The 20,404-nt window shown below is 35.8% G+C and overlaps 1 protein-coding gene across 1 annotated transcript in view; it reads right to left on the bottom strand.

Annotated features, from left to right (window-relative positions):
* Positions 1–14,710, bottom strand: part of LOC121422436 (protein kinase C) — a 33,425-nt gene extending 18,715 nt beyond the window's left edge. Inside the window, exons 1-2 of the mRNA XM_041617473.1 lie at positions 14,552–14,710; positions 10,745–10,973 (exon numbers count right to left, since the gene is read on the bottom strand). Coding sequence (XP_041473407.1) covers positions 10,745–10,973; positions 14,552–14,682 — 360 coding nt within the window. The 5' untranslated portion in view covers positions 14,683–14,710. The remainder of the gene's footprint in view (positions 1–10,744; positions 10,974–14,551) is intronic.
* Between the last annotated feature and the right edge of the window lie 5,694 nt (positions 14,711–20,404).

The raw sequence follows: 20,404 nt of genomic DNA, 5'->3' as shown, positions 1-20,404 counted from the left end.
TACTGACATTTATTTTGCATACCCCGCTAGTTTACTACTACTAATAATATCGTCATATCATGAACATGGTACTTGTGTCAATAGCTGTAAATTGAATTTGTACACAGTGTCTGTTTTCACATTTGAGAGAATTCAAATGAAAAAGAAACTGATATTTGCTATCATATTGTGCTTAAAATGAGTAATGTTTACATTTCCTTCAGTTTTATGACATGTAGGTTTATAACAAGAGAGAGGATAGAGGAGGGGTTGAGAACAAGAATCAGAGAAGGGGGGTGGGGTGTATGTGTGTGTGAGGGAGGGGGAGAGAGGGGGACAGAGGGAGATTAAAGGGGATCAAGGGGGGGGGGGGGTAATAACTTCTTAAGACAAATGTTTTTTTTTTCATTTTTCCCATTTATAACCACAAAAAACAGGAAATAAAGAATGAAAGAGGGAGAAAGACGGAGAAAGACAGAGATAGGAAAAAATAAAAACAAAAAGGAAATAGTAAAACAAAATTCAGAGTGCCAGAGAGAATAGGGAAAGAGAGAGATATACAAATTTCCATCATGCAACATTACATGTGTGAGCTGACTAATTTCATAAACAATTTGCATTTTTATGAACGTTTATCACATTGCAAGGGGATGAGTGAATTGAGCGCATGATTAGAGCCTTCTCATCATCGAGGGTGAAAGTGACCTTGACGACCCCGCCACTTAGTTACAGATACAAATTGCAAATTATTTCGGCCCATTTACCACTCTCAAACCAATAATTGCCTAATGCACTGAGTGCTACATGACATGCTTTCATATTAGACTTTCAAATTATATGCATACCATACTCTATCTCTCTACTTATCTCTCCTTATTTCTCTCTCTCTTCTCGCTTCTATAAAAATGATTTTGCCTTCAATTCAAAACGGGGAATCATTATCACCATTTGTTGTAATCTAAGAATACATTACTCTTCATATTTCACCAAATGTAAAAGCCAGAATAGCTATAATCATAACATATTATATCTATGGAATAAATGTGCCAGTGGAATGAATATACAAAATATCTAAAGTTGGATTTATATTTTCCTTTATGCATGCTCTCTAAAAACTAAATAAGATAATTTAAGTAAGAGTATATGTTTACAATTATGAGGCAGTTTGTGCTTGTTTAAATAGAGTTATCTGCAAATGGGATAAAAATTCTTTCCCTAGGAATGAATAACAACATCACATTTTCAGGGTAGCCACTTCAGTTCCGAAAATTGTTCCTCCAGTGGGCCCTGATTAGCATGATAATGGTATTATCAATTAGGCCGTGTTTATGCTTCCACTTTTCAGGCCAGAATCAGTGTTTCCAAACGTGGTTAGTCCAAAACACGGTTGCGTCCATGCTTACTTTCATTTAAACGCTGTTTCAAAACGCCGATCGTAAACTCACAAAAAGGTGCGTTTGTAAACGTCGTTTGACCAGAATCAGGCTTTCTGGGGAAGCATAAACACAACCGTGATCGTAAACGTGTTTAAATGACATCATTTGGTACATGCTTCCGGTGAGATGAAAATCTGCGGGCAATACAGTCGTATTGCTCCTTGCTTATCTCCACGTAATAACAACAATCGGAAAAAACTTTCGAAAAAAGGCGCGCCCAATTTGACCTCGCTTTACAATGCGAAGCCAGCTGGAGATCATGATTTGCTCTGAAAAGTTAAGCATAAACAGCACTTTCAGAACTACGTTTACGATCGGCGTTTTGAATCGATGTTTGAAATCGCTGATTCTGTCCTCGCAATGGAAGCATAAACACACCCTTAGTCTAGTATCAACACCTGCCAGGATATAACGTTACGAAGTCAAATACTATGTTACAGCCTGTCTAAAGCTTTGCTAAAGAGTGAGTAATGTGAACTATACTCGAGTATCATCGAACATTGCAATATTATAATAGCGTAATTGTCACAATTCATTTTTCATTTATTTTATTTTTTCTAGCTACATGTATTAGGTTTTAAATTTAAACCTAGCACCCTGTCTCAGTAATGTTTACATTCAAAATAGCAGTTTAAACAATTAAATTACAAAATTTGATAATTGGATATATTAGAAAGTTACGGACAAAGATTATATAATTATTGATTTTTTTTGCCACCTCCATGCTTGTGAAATTGTTTTACTAGTATATCAAAACAAGACAAAAAAATGCAGATATTTTATTTTGAGCCAGCACCCATGGGACCCTTGATATAGAAGAAAATTTAATGTTCATGTAAAATCAGAAAATTTATCCAATAAAACATATCTTTAGTTTAACACATCCTTCACACCACAGCCATATGGGCCACATGCTTTTATGTAATCTTGTAATGAAATGGAAGAGTGACATGCACTTTATTTACTAATTCATTTTTTTGTTGAGGGAGAGGGGATTTACCAAAAATAAAGATAGTCTTTAATATACTGTTCAACTTAAATACAAAAGTACTACATGCCCATTTAAACTTCCAATATTCCATCCAGTTTCATCATTAAGTCTTTTGTGGCTATTTACTGCACGTATGAATGCATCGTAAGACGGATGTGTTGGTTATCATTTGCACTTTTTACATAATGACGTACATTACCATCCCCGAAGTCGGAGACTAAACCGGATTTCAAACCTGGATGACTGCTTGACATTAACCATTTAAAAAAAATGCAAGTGATTTCTTTTACAATTACAATTCATTGATTTGCCCATAATCTTCCAAGTGTGGTATCTGTGCTTGTGATATTTTCCAATATATGCTCTTTATTCAGCTACAATAAGTGAGATTGTATAAAAACCCATCTTGGAGATCAGGGGCTGGTTTCATAAATAGTTGCAACTATGGCAACTTACCATTATTATAGCTACCATGGAACCCTTGATTCTGATTGGCTGCTGAGCCCTGTTGCCATGGTAGTCACCATAATGGCAAAGTTACGATAGTTGTACACACTTTATGAAACGGGCCTCGAGTACTGACTTTTTACTTCTTTGCACAAGGTGAGTGTGAATGGGTGCCAAGATAAATTGCCATTAAACTATCGGTGTTGTATCTGTGTGTGTTCTATGCTGACTGCTTGCACTTTACCGACATTTCAGCCTCGTCAATAGGCAGGAGGATGGGAGCGTGAATTTTAAGCGCGTGCAGGGTAAGGGATCGAGCCAAACCCTCCTCACTCTAAGAAAGAAATCAAAGACACATAAATCAAATACAATATGAATAAACTCTGACAATGCCCAACCTCGATTCCATGACTTCTGAATGCCCATACATACATCCTCATATGATTTGCTGATACTTGACACTTATAGCTCATTCATGGAGCCAACGTCTACATTCACACATAGAAATACATATATCTGAGAGTCATAGCATTATGTGAATGATTGATGTCGTAAACCTACTTTGCAGAAAAGGCAAGACCTCTGTAATTAATTTTGAAAAAAAATCATAAAATGCATCTGAGAGTCACATTTTTATGTGAATGATGCAGCAGTTAACCCCCTTTGCAAGAAAGGGCAAGCTAGGAGATTAAACATGAATTTCATATGAAATGTGACTGTTACGAAACAAAATGAAACAATGTTGGTTGATATTTTTTTGTCATACAAGACCAGTGCCAGTCGCACAGAAACGCTTCTAGCCTATCAGACCAGTCACATATTTTGGATTATAGTCAAAACATTTATTTCAATGAGTATGCATTGTTGTAACATTGGGCATCGCTGCTACATTACCGGTTGTAACAGGGCCTCTGTAAGCACATTGATAGCCCTAACATCATTTCTGTGCGGTCAGTACAGAATTTCACCGAATATCATATTCAATGGATTATTACTGTCCACACAAAAGTGAGGTTGGACAGTAAAAAGACAGCAAACGTAAGCTAAGAAAGCACATAATACTAAAATGCTAGAAATTAGTGATTATAACAAGCAAAAGAAAAATTATAAATACGTAATTATATAGGTGGAAATACAACAAATGTCCACTGTATTCAGGTAGCAGGGGGTGGATTCCTAAAGCTCTCAGTAAAGGTACACATGACATCTGTAGTAACTGAAAAATGATATTGTGCTATCAAGCCTATGAATGTGACATTTCAAAAGTAATAATGCATGTGAGTCAATGCATTAATTAATTTGGCATTCATGATGATCTGTTCTCTCCCAAAAATATCAAACATATGAAGAAAAAAAAAATTTATCACATGGTAAGTAATTAAATCACAATAATGAAATTTCACTATATAAATTTGGGGATGCACTTTCTATATAAGCATAAAAAACTATATAAAAACGAAATACAGCAAATTCAAGCAAATTCAGCTGGTTCAATTCTTTTAGATGGCTAAAATGATAGTGTATGTTGAAAACAGTAACTGAAAGCTGTCATGTCATGTCCATTACTGCACAATGTATATTTGCACATTACAAGGTTTTGAATTGTGAATACCCAATTATAAGGGGAACTTTGTTTATGTTTGTGTCTACATGATGGGACGTTAATCCACTTGACAGGTTTTCACATTCATGTGTCAAAACTGAGCCTGGCAGGCATAAAGGCATGGTACATGAATGTATTCATTTGATATTTCTAGGAAAAAAATATCAAGTTACAATTGGGTATCGCACATTGTAGCAGTGAAAATTTACAATAAAAATACATGTTTCACTTCAGAAAGATAGCATTCTTTGTGAATGAAACCGAATAATTGTAAACTAAGAGAAAAAATGAACATCAAAACTTGGCCTAAAGGAACCAATACTCATAATGAATAAAGAAGTATTGAAAGTAGATAATGTCCCATAAAAACTATATCACTTTATTGCTATGTCCTCTATAGCATGTACACAGGAATTGTTCATATGAATCACTTCTTGGAAGAAACTTATTATTCTAAAATTAATAAACAAACACCATCACATCAGTCACAGACTCTCAGTGACATATTCAAACAATTGAATATCAGATTCCACGTGGAAAGGAAAAAGCAACAATTAAGTTCTCATTACTCTAAACTGTACATGTAGGTATAAATTTGCTAAGTTATACTAAGCTTAATGAATATCCTAGATGGAAGAGAAAAGGCACACTTCAAGGATTTGAAATAAGAATGCTTATAAATAGTGACCAATAGATTTACCTTCAACCCTTGTGGATTTGAATTTGAAGCAATAAGATTTCAATTGAAATCCTTTGAAATTTATAAAAGTAATCCTCGGGATTCAAAATAAGTCCAATATTAAAGGACAAGTCCACCCCAACAAAAACTTGATTTGAATAAAAAGAGAAAAATTCAATAAGGATAACACTGAAAATTTCCTCAAAATCGGATGTAAAATAAGAAAGTTATGGCATTTTTAAGTTTCGCTTAATTTCACAAAACGGTTATATGCACATCTCGGTCGGTATGCAAATGAGGAACTGATGACATCACTCACTCACTATTTCTTTTGTATTTTATTATATGAAATATGAAATATTTTGATTTTCTTGTCAGTGTCATGTGAAATGAAGTTTCATTCCTCCCTGAACACGTGGAATTTCATTATTTGAACATTTTGTGCTTCAGGCAAGGAGGTCCTTATCGTTGAATTTGTAAAAAATGAAATATTGTATAATTCAAACAATAAAAAACAAAAGAAATAGTGAGTGAGTGACATCATCGACTCTCTCATTTGGATGTAACTGGCTCGTTCATATAACTATTTTGTTAAAAATAAGCGAAACTTTGAAATGTCATAACTTTCTTATTTTACATCCGATTTTGATGAAGTTTTCAGCATTGTGCTTGTCTGATTTTTCTCTATTGATTTGAATCAACATTTTTCTGAGGTTGACTTGACCTTTAAGTTAGTCAGTATTCACATATATCCATTCTGGGTTTATTACAAATGATTCAAGTTCTTGAAATTTAGAGTGTAGTGATAACAGCAAAATGAGTAATGATTAATAATGTGATACAATCATAGTTATAAGTTAACAAATTACATATCTATTTAATTTTGCCATTTCCTTTTCCGTGCCACTGCCCATCCACCCCCCCCCCCCTCCCTCCCCTGATAATCATCTCCTGTATCCTTGCTAACCACATCATCACTTCTACCTACAAAATATAACCACAAATCCTTCCTACTCCCCACTCATACTCCAGTCTTAACTCATGAGTGATTCTCATTTAAATAGGACAAAGTATGAAATGTGGTATCACACATCAGTTAATCCATTAAATTGAAACAATACACCTCAAATCTGTATTCAATAGGAAGCTTTTCGAAATAAGCAGACATTGAATCTACATTCGATTTTATTTAGCTCAAACGAATATAGCTTCGAAGTGCATCTATCCTTCCACAGATTATATGCTAGAATAATGCTAGAGATATAATACATGCATCAATGAAAATGTACACTGGGAAAACGCATCGTATGTGCTATCTCAGGGTCGTTATTCCTCATGTCACTTGTATCTTTCCCAATAATCAAAAGTTCACAATCATTCATTCATTGGAACTCATCTCTGAGGCCACAATACACAGCAGATATGCATTATAATGTTCCCAGGACAGGAAGTTGAACATCCTGTCAGCTGCCCTGGATGAGATATTTTCATCATTATTTTTTTTTTCTTGCACCCTTGTTAGTTCTTTGTCTATTTATCGATCAGTTTAAGTTTCCTTTCCCTATGCCCCCTGTTTCCGCCTCTTCAATTTCTTGGCCTCATTTCCTGTCCCTTTCAATTCTCTTCTTTTTTCAAAACTCGTCTTATCAGCCATTATGTCGCTGTTGCAACATCTAATGTACTATCAACAGTAATTCATCATTTGCATCACCTTACCCATGTTTTTGCTGATGTGGTTTACGGTACACCATATGGAGTGTTATAGAAACAGTGGATAGAAGAGAAGAAGTGGATAGGCGAGAAAGTGGAGATTTGAGAGTAGAGTATTCTTTCTTGAAAATAGTCCTGAAAAGGACTGTAAACCAGAAGGAATGTTGAGTGAGAACAGCTTGAGCAGTAGAGCTGATGAGGAGATGCTGGCTTGAGTCTCCTGAAGACGGACAGTCAACCTGTCCGAAACGTCGAGTCTCTCTACTACTCATCATCTCTACTCGCCGACTCAAGCCAGCATCTTCTCATCAGCTCTACTACTCAAGCTGTTCTCACTCAACATTCCTTCTGGTTTACAGTCCTTTTCAGGACTATTTTCAAGAAAGAATACTCTACTCTCAAATCTCCACTTTCTCGCCTATCCACTTCTTCTCTTCTTCTATCCACTGTTTCTATAACACTCCACATGGTGTACCGTAAACCACATCAGCAATTGTACATGCCACCATGCAAACCTTCAAACAACATCTTACCCATGTTTATAATCAGACCCTTTCCTTTTAAGCTAATCAAATTGTCTTCTGCATCCCAAGATATGGTCCCTCTTTTTTCTTCTTTTTTTTTTGCCGTTCATCAGCCTTTGCCAAGCACTTGTGAATGTTTATCTTGCGACAGCGAGAAAAAAAGTAAAAATTGAAGGGCATTTAAAGTTTTCCCTAAAAAAATTCTTCCTCTTCCTTTTAATCCACCTCCCTCCCGCTGTCTATCTTTTTCTCTATGAATTTACCTCAATTCTGTATTTAAAGTATTTCTGTCGAAGTATCTCTTTATCATGTGTATTGTTTCATCAAATGCAGGGATTTAATTCAAACTTCAGATGTGGTTTGGGAAACCATGAAATGATGGTGATTTACTTTGAATATAAAATTAAAACAATGTTCTAGATTTTGAAAGAAAAAAAGACCTGCATAGAAATGAATTGTATGGAAATAGGACTGCAAAGTCAATCAATACAACTGAAACAGCACTATTTCTAGGGTTCGTGTGGAGTATCGAACGAAGATGACAGAAACATGCCAATGCTGGTGACAGTGGTCAACCATAGTAGGGAAAAGGTCAAAACATTTCTGACTTTTAACAGATGCTTAGACAAAATACCAAGTTTCCAAGAATTGTTCTGTATAGTGTACATGTATTTTTCATTTTAATAATTGTGTCAGTGAACTTTCAAGTAAAGTCACATGAATTCTTCATTTCTTACTCACTGGAAACCTGCTCTGATTTATTTCATTGCTTTCTGAATACAATTTCATGCAATTTTGGCAGCGATCCCGGACTGCAAAGATGAGTTTCTTGAAAAATCTTATTGCAGCATTCATTTCTCGCCAAAGCAAGCAAATTTCTCATTGCAAACATAATCTTTGGCCAAATCATGAATAATTTCACTGATACATTTATGTCTTACTTCATTTATTCAGGGAGGCCATTTTGAATTGATTAAAAAGCCTGACAATTATTGAGAATAACCCCTTTCCTACATAAAAAAGATGTTTCCTATAGCAAAATATAAGCCAAAAAGGCTGAATTAAGATTATATTCTGCAAAGTGGCATCCAGGTTTATTGTATGTAAAGTAAAATTCTCTCTTAATGCTATCACGACTAATCAACAACATTAATATCTTCACATATCAGCAGAATTTTGAATACCCAATATTTCAAAGCATCAGCTTTTAAATCATCCACCTTCTCCGTCTGTTAGCTTTATTCGCCCCCACATCTTTCAAACATGACATGCAGAAAGTGACATTTCAACATTTAATTCTCTCATCAAAATTCATGAGTACTTGAGCACAAATTCTAGATTTAAATCACTGAAAAGGAAGCTTATGCTAAGACTATACATATATATCCAATCGAGCAAAAGGACATCCCGTCTCAAATTTTGGGGAGAATTCCATCTTTTTATTGACTAAAAAAATCTATCAAATTACGCCACCACAACTCCCGGATCTTTATCTCAAGAGTAATGCACCTACTGTGCAGCCTGATAGGTAAGATCATAACACTGAAAAGAGGTTTATGGGTGCAGTGTTTTGTTTTCAAATTCTGATGATTTAGCTTTTTGAGGTACGAGGTTTTGTCCCCTCAATAGCAATATGTCCCACTATTTCTCTCGTCTTAGAAGAAATCATTGGCAAACCATCAATATCTATACATGTCGATAAGCAATCTTAACCCGCTTAGATTTACTCCCAGCCTTATTCATGAACCTGGAGACATTTTCATTTGAATTCTATTGATAAGCCTGCGCTGATAATTGAAGATTCTCGTCAGACTCGCTTCTCCTCGTGAAACATAATCTCACAGGATGACTGCCGCATATTCTCATATCTCAAAGGATTTCCAGGAAAGGTTAAAAAAGATCCTCAAATGTTCCAGACAGAATTTACATCTTAGGTGGTGATATTTGCTATCAATGCAATACCAATTGTGAAATATATTAGCAAAAAAAGGGGGAAAGATATGGTAGTTAGAATTAGCTACAGAAATGCTGCTCAAAGCTCAGCAATAAAACACCAATAGGATAAAGGAAGGGCATTGGCTGTGTGCACAGCAGTAAACATGGATACATGAATAAAGAAAGCCAGTACTTTTAAAGGTCAGGTCCACCCCAGAAAAAAATTTGAATCGAATGAAAAGGGAAAATTCTAACTAGCATAACGCTGAAAATTTCATCAAAACCGGATGTAAAATAAGAAACATGTTTCAGGGAGGAAGTAATCACTGCTTCATTTGACAAGGAGGATAAAATTATATTTTATATTTTATATGATAAAATACAAACGAAATAGTGAGTGTATGACATCATCAGTCTCCTCATTTGCACACCAACCAGGCTGTGCCCATAAGAATTTTTTGAAATAAAGTGAAAGTGAAATGTCATAACTTTCTTATTTTACATCCAATTTTGATGAAATGTTCAGTGTTATGCTTTTCTTTTCATTCAAATCAACTTTTTTGGGGGGTGGACTTGTCCTTTAATGAAGATAAAACTAGATATTGTATGTTCAAGATATCATGCTGATCACATAAGGGTTTGGGATTTGAGGGCAATCTTTTTTGTAAATTAGATTGTTTTAATTTTTTGTCATTTTGGAATGACTCATTTGTGATAGCAGGTTATAATGTAGATAAATTGTGATTCATTCACACATGTTTTTGAAGTACAGATGTTTTCATTTTAGTAGCATAGACCTTATTATAATGCCTAAAAACTAAGACTTACAAGAAAAAAAAAGAATGACTAGTGAGTCAAATGAAAAAATTCAAACAACTTGGGTGCAAACACTTGTTTCTTTTAGCAAGGAGTTAACTCTAGCTCATCATAAGCCATGTAGGTAAAACCAAATTACAAGGTATTCATGTGTTGAACAGAATAGCAATGAAGTTACATCAGCTTTTTATTTGAAAAAAAACCTACATAGAACCAAAACAGACTTACTCACCAATACCTCAAGAATTTTCCTATGCAACTTCGGTCAAATGAATTTCAGGCAAACTTTTGATTAACCTGTCATCTTGTCTGGCAGAACAAAGGTCATGCACCCTAAAAAGTTGCCAGCCATATCAAGATTCTGCATGCTTCTCGTCAAAAGTGATAATGATGTCAAGTGTTCATACTCATTCCCAAATGCCTTGTTGGTACTTTAAAGGCATCTCAAAACCTAACCATCTTTGGTCTCCTAGGAACATACAGGGGAGCATTTCATGAAACAAATCATAAGTGCCTTTCACTGACAATTGTTATAAGCTACTGAAATCCTTGCCTCTGATTGGCTCAGAACATATTATTCAGTGACAATCACTCCCCCGGGCTTGCAAATCAACACGGACCTACCTTTATATTAGAAGTGAGTTCATCGATGGATTCTGTCTCCGCGATTGCTGGCACATTGTAGTATTCCCCTTCTTCCTGGCCCAGGAGCTTGTACCAGGCATCTACACCGGACTTCATCAGCTCTGAGATGCCAAAGGAGAGGGCACCCATGAAGTCGTTGCGGGTAGCACGGTCCCAGTCCCACACCTCAACCAGGAGCCTCCGGTTCCTGTCCGAGTCTTCTAAGTTACTACATGTACAGGGAGACAAGTGGTTGCATAGGATGCAATATTGTTATTAGTGGACAACAGTGAAGTTGTTACATAGAGTACAATGTTGTTTAAGGTAGCGCATGATCATGAAACCTGCGGAAAAACTACCTGCTTTGGCTTGGCAGTGTTTGGCACAAATGTAAGATGCTGCCAAGGATACTTGCAAATGCCCACCTGACTGATTCATTTGTAATCAAGCTTGGGAGTATTGCTGGCCAATCCAGGATTGGGATGAAATCCCACCCGTTTCAGACCCAGAGACGGTTCCCAGATGAATACATCGTGACCATATTCTATTAGGAAAAGTGATCCGAATTTTGGCATTACACATACTTATTTTCATGCCAAATTTATCCTATTAGATTTATGAAACATGGGTATATTGTGCTCATGGGACATCTTCCTCAATGCCTGGTGGGTGTTTCATAAAGCTGTTCGTAAGTTAAGAGCAACTTTAAGAATGACTGGTGATCCTTTCTAGTGGCAAATGGTATGTTCATTAGCGATGTTTTAGCACGTAAGAAAGGTTCACCAGTCATTCTTAAAGTCGTTCTTAACTTACGAACAGCATTATGAAACAGCCCCCTGGAAAGGTATGACAATAATATAGACCCCAAAGTGCACATGATTTGTTGCCCATGATGGATCCTATGGCGCACACACATCTGTGCTGTAAAAGCAATAAATCGGCAACAGCTTGTTGGTTGCTAGTTATGAGGGACACAGTAAAAATGAGTCAGATATCACATAAAACCAAATCCAAAATGGAGATAAGAAACTGAATTCGATCTTAAAAAATGCAAACATGGTACAAAAGAATCAAACTGAATTCATTTTAAAAGATTTGAATGCGTTCTGGATGGAATATTGTCAAAGGAAATGTAGGTACATGTAGAAGTTAATCCAAGTCTCTTGTGGGCACAGGACAACCTACTATTACTTCAGATAGCCTTACCAGCAATATCAGTTTAAAAAAAAATCAATCACATATGTACTTGATAATTGGTCCTAAAATCATCTAAAATACACTAAATTAGCAAGGCAAAATGATCCAGCTTAGAGAGTAGACAATGACAGATCGAGAACGAAAAATCCCCAAGGAATTGTTTTAACATGGACAGCATGCATGTGTTGTGACTACAGAGCTGTGTATCTGTATGCATTTAATGCCTTTATATACCCCTGGGCAATCTTAACTCGTTTGCATAATGACCCTTGAATTTCTTGTGCCATAGAAAGAGAAGGATGGCATGGAATTTATAATGAGACAGATTAGAAATTAAACAAGGAGACGGTAAAGAGTGGGCATGTCCTCTAATATTACTTTAATATCTGCACATCACTCTGAGCCAAAAACCCGATCATCAGACATAAGCCGAACCCTCTGATGTAAACTACAGTGTTGAATATTACACAAGTCAGTGTTCTCAGAGGAAGACATCCTATGGTGTAATACACCAATGAGTTTGAACACAACACCAAATAGAGACATAGAATGTGTCACAGCACAAAAAGGTGTTGAAATAACACCATAAACTTAACACTGGTGTGAAATGCTTGGTGTAATCCTCCATACACGTAACCCTGGTGCTTTAGTTTACGCATCAGTGTTTTTTTTCTTTCTTTTTTGTTGTTGTTGTGGTTGTAATATGACATTAGGCGGTGCTGCACCATCCCGAATTTGCTCAATCTCAAGATTTTAGCGCGATCGGCCATCTTCGCGATTAATCTCAAGATTCAAGAAACCCCGTCTCCACCATCGAAGGAGGAGCGATTCCTGCTCGAGCGAGCCATCGATGCATTATGGTCTGACGCCGTGATAAATAATCCTGAGTGCGTCTGCACCTACGAATTATCGCGATAATTCGTAAAATAGCGTGCTATTTTGCAAATAATCCTAAGTTGACTTGAGATTGCAATCTTGAGATTAATCCTACGAACTAGCGCGATAATTGCATCTCCATCGCAAACAATCTCAAGATTGTTCAGATCGGGATAATTTGCCGGATCAGAAATAGCACGCTAATTTGAAAACTTGGGATGGTGCAGATGGCCCTTCTATGGCCCATATTCTTGACTTGGGGTTATAATTCAAATTTTAGACTTTAAGTTGTGGTTAAACTATCATTAGCCATGTGGGACATAAGTCTCCAACAACACAGGTTCAATTCACCAGCTCATTTGTATTGAGATCATCAATAACTGCCTGGGAATAATGAATAAATCAGTTTTCTCTGCTATTATAGCATGCAGAGAAGACTAGAGTGGAGTATAAAAACACATACAATTTTTTTTTTAATAAACATTTGGACTCCCTTAAAGGAGAAGTTCACCCTGAAGAAAATTTTATTGTAAAAATAGCAGAAAATATAATAAAAAATATTGGTGAAGGTTTGAGGATAATCCGTCAAAGAGTAAGAAAGTTATTAGAAGTCAAAGGTTTGGGATTTCTGACGTCATATGCAAGCAGCATTCCTACATAGCAAATGGTAAAAAATCAATGAAATGTCATTTTCTCAGAAAATTGAAATGGTTTTTACTGTGCCTTTTGTATATCAATAGACAAATCATTTCACACCCGATCATAAATAAAAAAAAAAAAAAGTCATCACGAAGTCGAACCATACAAAATTTGAAATTCATTGATTTTTCACCATTCGATATGTAGGAATGCTGCTCGCACATGACGTCACAAATCCAAAACTTTGAATTCTAATAACTTTCTTAATCTTTAATGGATTTTCCTCAATCCATCACCAATATTTGTTTATTATTTTTTTCTGCTATTTTTACAACCTTTTCTTCAGGGTGAACTTCCCCTTTAACTCTTAGCACAGACTTAAACCATGGCCTAAGTTCAACCGAACAATGTCTTCTGGGAAATCAAAACAAGAGCTATTGTCACTGAAGCAAACACTATGGTCACTTTCTGAAGTCAAGTTTCAGTTTAGACAATGATCTTACAGTGCTGAAAGGCAAAAAATGTCAATTATTAACATTGTATGGTTTTTATGAGCTCTTTCATGACATCACTCACTCACTATTTCTTTTGTATTTTATTATATGAAATATTTTCATTTTCTCGTCATTGTCATGTGAAATGAAATTTCATTCCTCCCTGAACACGTGGAATTTCATTATTTGAACATTTTGTGCTTCAGGCAAGGAGTTCCTAATCGTCGAATTCGTAAAAAATGAAATATTGTATAATTCAAACAATAAAAAACAAAAGAAATAGTGAGTGACATCATCGACTCTCTCATTTGCATGCGACTAAATTGTGCATATAACTATTTTATGAAAAATAAGCGAAACTTTAAAATGTCATAACTTTCTTATTTTTCATCTGATTTTGAAGATATTTTCAGCATCATGCTTCTCTGGTTTTCTCTATTGATTCAAATCAACATTTTTCTGAGGTGAACTTGACCTTTAACGATTTATGTCACAATTGGCTATCCATATTCATACCACGGCTTTAGACAAGAGTTTTAATTAAGCCCGAGTTCAGAAGACGAGCCCATTTGACCGATAGGGCATTTAACCACCGACTTACAAATCAAATGATTCTCCCCAGGTTGGATTTAGGCTTCCTTTGATGGTTCTAGTCTTCTTCTTAGTCTCTCGTTTCTGGTCTGGAATGAGTTTGAGTTTCACAAAAGGATCTGACAGTCCATTAGGGTCCATCGGAATTAGGTTCTTGGCTTCAGCAACTGTAGATGAAGGACATAATGATACAAACTGTGTCAATCAATGTGTCAATATAGATCAACTGATGGTGTTAATTCGTCACACGCACCACGAACCGTCCTCTCTGCACACTTCGATGCGAAAGTTAGTTTTGCAGAGAACGCATTTAAAACATATTTTTTTTTAAACCAGCAATAAGTGCACCTACAAGGAGAGCAAATTATTTACCGGTGTCTTTGTTCGATAGTTCAGGTTCCAAAGTTTCATCCTGTATCTTAACATTTTCTTGAAGTGAATTATTTACGCCACAGTGGGCATCGTAACAGAGAGGACGGTTCGTGAAATAGATACGTGCGCTTAACTTTCGCATCGAAGTGCGCAGAGAGGACGGTTCGTGGTGTGTGCGACGAATTGATCAATAATGGGTCAGGCTTAATTGAGTAAATTATTCAGATGAATTTCAGAGGGACGGGTAAAACAAAGGGGCTTTGAATTTTGAGTAACATCTCAAGCATAGGATGATACTGTTTAAATTCATTCAAAACTTAGCAGTCTGAAAAAGATGATTTCCCTTGTGTTTTACATCAAAATACACAATTCAAGACCGGTACAATAAAAAACGGTGTGGATGTGATTCCAGTAGCACATTGCTGAAAAAGTTGCAATCAAACACAACTCCAAAAAATCAAATGCAACTAAATTTCCAACCAATCAAATGCAAGTGGTCAATTCCAGCCAAATGTTGCATTTTTCCATTTTCAAAAATTTCTTTTCGGAGCAATTTTGTTTATACTGTTTATAAGTATACAGTTTAAGGTTTACAAAAACACACTTATATTTACTATACCCTCATTCATTCATAAAATACGCAATGTACACTCTGTTGCATTGTGGTTCTAAGATTTCATAGAAAATGTACAACTTTCACCCATCCTTGGCTCCTGGCAGGCAAAGGGTGCTGATGAAAAATCCCACTGTCCATGTGACCTCCAAGCAATAATTTACCATTAGCTGTATTGTTTTACACGCTGCAGTGAAACTATGAGGCACAAAATACATTTCAAGGTGTGTATGTTTGATGTCCCATAAGTCACAGTTTTGAGCATTAAGTTTCCCTCATATGCTGCCATAGACTCCTGGAGACAAGTATTGGACTTTTTTATCTACCATAGTACATGCTTGCTTCAACAAATCAAGCTGCATCTGTATTGGACTTGAAATAGCTATACTGGGGGGACATACATTTCAGTCCCATAAGTCACATGTCCCATAAGTCACATATACAGTTCGTAAACCATGCCACCTTAAAGCTGTCCATGACAGCAAAGAGAGAGACAAGAATGCTTAAAAGCTGGAGAACAGTATGCTGACTGTCAGAAAAAACAGTCTGAATATCAAAGGCAGTGCATTGAACAACAAAAAATAAGTTTGCATTGTGTGCCCAGTCCAGAAAGAAGGAGAAAACTGAATATGATCGCTAAAATGCAAAGCTGAGTGCAGGTGAATTGGGTTTGTTTCACCCTAGCTTTTAGTCATTTTTTAGGTCCAGATCATTCTCTTGGTTTTCTTGTCCCCTTAGAGTGTGCATCAACTGTTTTACATATGATGTGAACTTGGTATATACACGTAGTTCCATGGAAACTATTAAAACCTATGTCAATGTCCCATCAGTCACGAATTTTGTAGTTGAGCGACCCTCTGGATCCTGTCAAAATAAGAGCACCAGTCCTCAGATGCATTTAAGGCTACCATGAGCAGAGCTATTAAAGCCCCTGTAAATGCCAAAAAATTGTTCAGAAGCTTGCAATCAAGTTTTCTCTGAATCATTCCTGCCGCCTGCCAATAGAAAGGAACATGCGCATTTAAAGAGGACCAAAGGGTGGTGTCATAATGTCATGAACATCGAATCGCCGGTTCTAAACCTAGTCGCAGCTGCATGATCGTCTTACACATTTGTATTTGCAAAAATAATGATTTGTGTTGTCCTTGGTTGTTACCATCATTCTGATAGTCGTAAAAGGGCACTGGTTCATAAAGCTTTTCGTAACTTAAGAGCGACTTTAAGAACGACCGATGATCCTTGTGGTAAATGTCATCATAAATTGGCAATGTTTTAGCATATAAGAAAGGATCACTAGTCATTCTGAAAAGTTGCTCCTAACTTACAACAGCTTTATGAAATGGCCCCAGGTTATTTTTAGAACCAGGCCGCCATTACACCATGACAACTAACATCACTTTGGTACTCTACAAATGATGATGTCCTTACAGGCATTCAGAATTTCTATGAAAGAGATGACATATCAACCCAAGCAGCTGGCAAAAAAAGAAGTTGTGATAGGGTGCATCCCCATGGTATATTTTTTAACCAACATTTTTTGTATTGCCTGAAGTGTATAGTTAATGAATCTTGATGTTCCCTTTGTCAAATCGTGTCCCATGGGGTTCCAAATTGGCAATTTTGGCAGCCATCTTGGATTTTTCATGAAAATCAATTATTTTCATATTTTTTGCACAGACAATGGTAAATCTTCCATGTAAATGAATACACTTTTTACTATACAAGTATACATGTACATGCAGTTTAGATAGTAGAAAGCGATTGCAACTGTTTTCTAGACAGTCCAGTTAATGAATTTTTTAAAAAGAATTTATGCCAAAATTTTAATATTTTTTGTCAAAAATTTGCCTGTGCACTGATATCCATCTGTTTTATCATAAACATCAACAGCTAATGAAAAATATGAGCATTTGACACAAAAGAGAGTATATTAACAAGAATATTGATTTACTTCATGGCAGCATTAATGTCTTAATTTCTCACATGTAATACACTGTAGTGTAAAGGTCATTTTCTTACCATACTGTATGAGACAGATAGAGAAAAGCAACATTTATTTGTCCTATCTGTAACAAATATGTCATATCATTATGTCCCATCAGTCACAATTGAAAGTGTGTACATTCTTTCTAATTGTTCATTTTTCATCTGTTTGCTAAATATTTATGATTGTAATTGTTTATTGATTATTTTCTACTTATTTGATTACAGTTCTTAAAACTTGATGACAAGTTAGGAAGCTTTTTTTTAGTTAATGTTCCCTTTATATAAATGAACTGCGTGAAAAGATGTTTCTGCCCTTTGTTGAATTTATTTCTGACACAATGGCATGAATTATTAAGGGTGTCATCTTATTAGGAAATATTTATTCATGCTGAAATTAAGTTTGACTTAAAAAGTCATTGCGAGGAAATGTTAATTCCATGAAATGAGATAGGGTCCCATCAGTCACATTCACTTGTCCCATAAGTCACACACGTTTGCACACAACTACTGAAACAAATGAAATGAATCAAGTCCAATTCAAGTACTGTTAGTGAGCCCTATCACTAGTTAATCTCCAAGCCCAAATCTAAAAACATTGTCATAAAACTGAGATAGATATGGCACTTTGAACAAAAGAGCCCAATTTGTGTGGTCCATCAATGTCCCATAAGTCACAATGACATTTCTGAATATCTAGCACCCTATGCAACCAAGCTGAAAGCATACATTTTTGTATATAGTAAGTTTAAGTATTCTTCTTTCAGTTTAATAAAGTAAATCCATGTTTGTGCAGCTACTATTTCAGATATGCACCTCAGTTATGTGGAAAAAAGTATCAAATGTCCCATAAGTCACAATGGAATTGACCAAATATTAGAGACTTGCGCTATGCAATTCTTTCTGCAACAAACCCCAGATTAGATGTGATTGTAAAGTGACCATGTGAACATTCAATTTGAATATCAATCTCAGTGAAAATTTTAACTAAAAGTTACAATAATTTAAGTTAAATCCTCCAAGGCTTAAACATAATTCATAATGATTGAACTTATATCCAGGGTTTGACCGGTAACTGACCATAGCCAATCTTGATTTATCTAAAATTCCTGGTATTTTGAATGTATTTGAACAGTTAGTATGTATACGTATATGTAGGGAAGGCTTTTTTTGTATTGATTTTGAGTCTCGATGACTAATTTGCTACATAAAATCTTGCCTGGGGATTTATTGTTGGGTTTGAATCTGGCCTCTTTCATGAAGACTCTTGAAGCAGTAGTCTTCTCCTGACGAAGGAAGGAAGTATTTCAAGTGGTTCTCTTCCCATCCCAGGCAATTAAAACCACTTTCAAATCCTTTAAATAATGTCTATCTTATCCTGGATCTTCAACAATGTCACTACACATCAAGGCACTTTCATATGACATTGACTTTTTGACGGGTTTTGCTTTCTGTTGAACCTCCCTAAAGGAACTTGAGTTTCAGAATTGATAACTTTACTATCACAAAGAGAGTAGGTATTGCAAGTAGCATCTACAATAAAATAAGATAGAAACAATGAAATAAACTTCATCTCAATATATTCATTCAAATGACAGCTCCTGGTCTTTTTTTTTTGCTTCAATAACTTTTCTTCTCACATAGAAGTGAAATGAGGCAGCAGGCATCCAATTTGCTGATATAAAGAAAGGGAGTGATACAGTAGATCAGAGGTGGATGTGGGGGGGGGGTCATATGAGACAAAGGATGTGAAAGGATCAGTAATGTCACACACCAGCATGATCAATTATAATTCCCTTCCATATCTCCCTCAATGCCTATTTGCAACGCATTACAGCGACACAAAATCCATCAATTTGAAAGCTCATGGTATAATCTTCCTTGGGGAAGGAGCTTGAAATCTGAAAACCTAGAAAAATGAATTAATAGAAACAACCAATTATTTCATACCCATATAAGGGAGTATTATTACAGTTCTATTTTACACAGTAGAGATCTAAGGATATGTGCCGCGCTCTCTCTCTGATTACATCAGACGCAATCCATTTTCACAAGAAAGAAAATGTGGAAGGGGAATTTTCTGGAAGGAAATTTGTGAATCTCGGCATCCTCATCGCTCGGTCATCAACCTAAGAACGGCATCCACATCGGTTCATACCATGCTTCAACATCATCATGAAGAAGCAGCTATAATTCCCAGGTACTCGGACTGTATCCAAGGTTATCGATTATTGATATGCAGAATTTCATAATGTAAGAATTACATGTAATAGATTTGTTAATACAACTGTGCTGTAGTGAGACATACGAAAGTGCATTGCTAGTTTTGGTCATAAAGAATATAAAAGAATATATCATTCCATAATGGGAGGAAGAAAGAAACAGAGAGTGAAGAAGGGAGAAAGAGAAAAGGCCTGAAAAAGAGAGAAAAGAAGAGAGACAAAGATAAAAACTTTTATAATAACATGTCATATCTCAAACTTTTCAACACAAGACATGTCTAGCTCCCATTACAATTACACAACTTAATCTACATTTTCCACTTTACATTGATGTAAACCTCAGTGAAAGATATACCAGGAAGAGGAATGTAGAATCCCGAGTTGCGGTTTGAGGATGATAGAGACGTAAAATATTGAGTACCTGTGGTTCTAGAACGCTTCTGTCTAGCACTTGAAATGCCCCTATTACTGACCGATCAATAAACATTTCCATCTTTCACTTTCCATTACCATATTCCTCCGTGAAATTTAAAGATAAACTCTGCTTCTGGTAGCAGCAGAACATAAAACTGAACAAACTTATGCAGAATTACAAACAAATATACGAATAAATGATATCTGCCAAATGATTTTTTTTCAGGAAAATGTATAATTACACAAAAAAGAGCAAATA

The sequence above is a fragment of the Lytechinus variegatus genome, chromosome 10 (assembly GCF_018143015.1).
Source record: "Lytechinus variegatus isolate NC3 chromosome 10, Lvar_3.0, whole genome shotgun sequence".
In the NCBI taxonomy this organism is placed as follows: domain Eukaryota; kingdom Metazoa; phylum Echinodermata; class Echinoidea; order Temnopleuroida; family Toxopneustidae; genus Lytechinus; species Lytechinus variegatus.
Note: the sequence above shows the minus strand (reverse complement) of the source record. Positions and strands in the feature narration are given on the sequence as shown.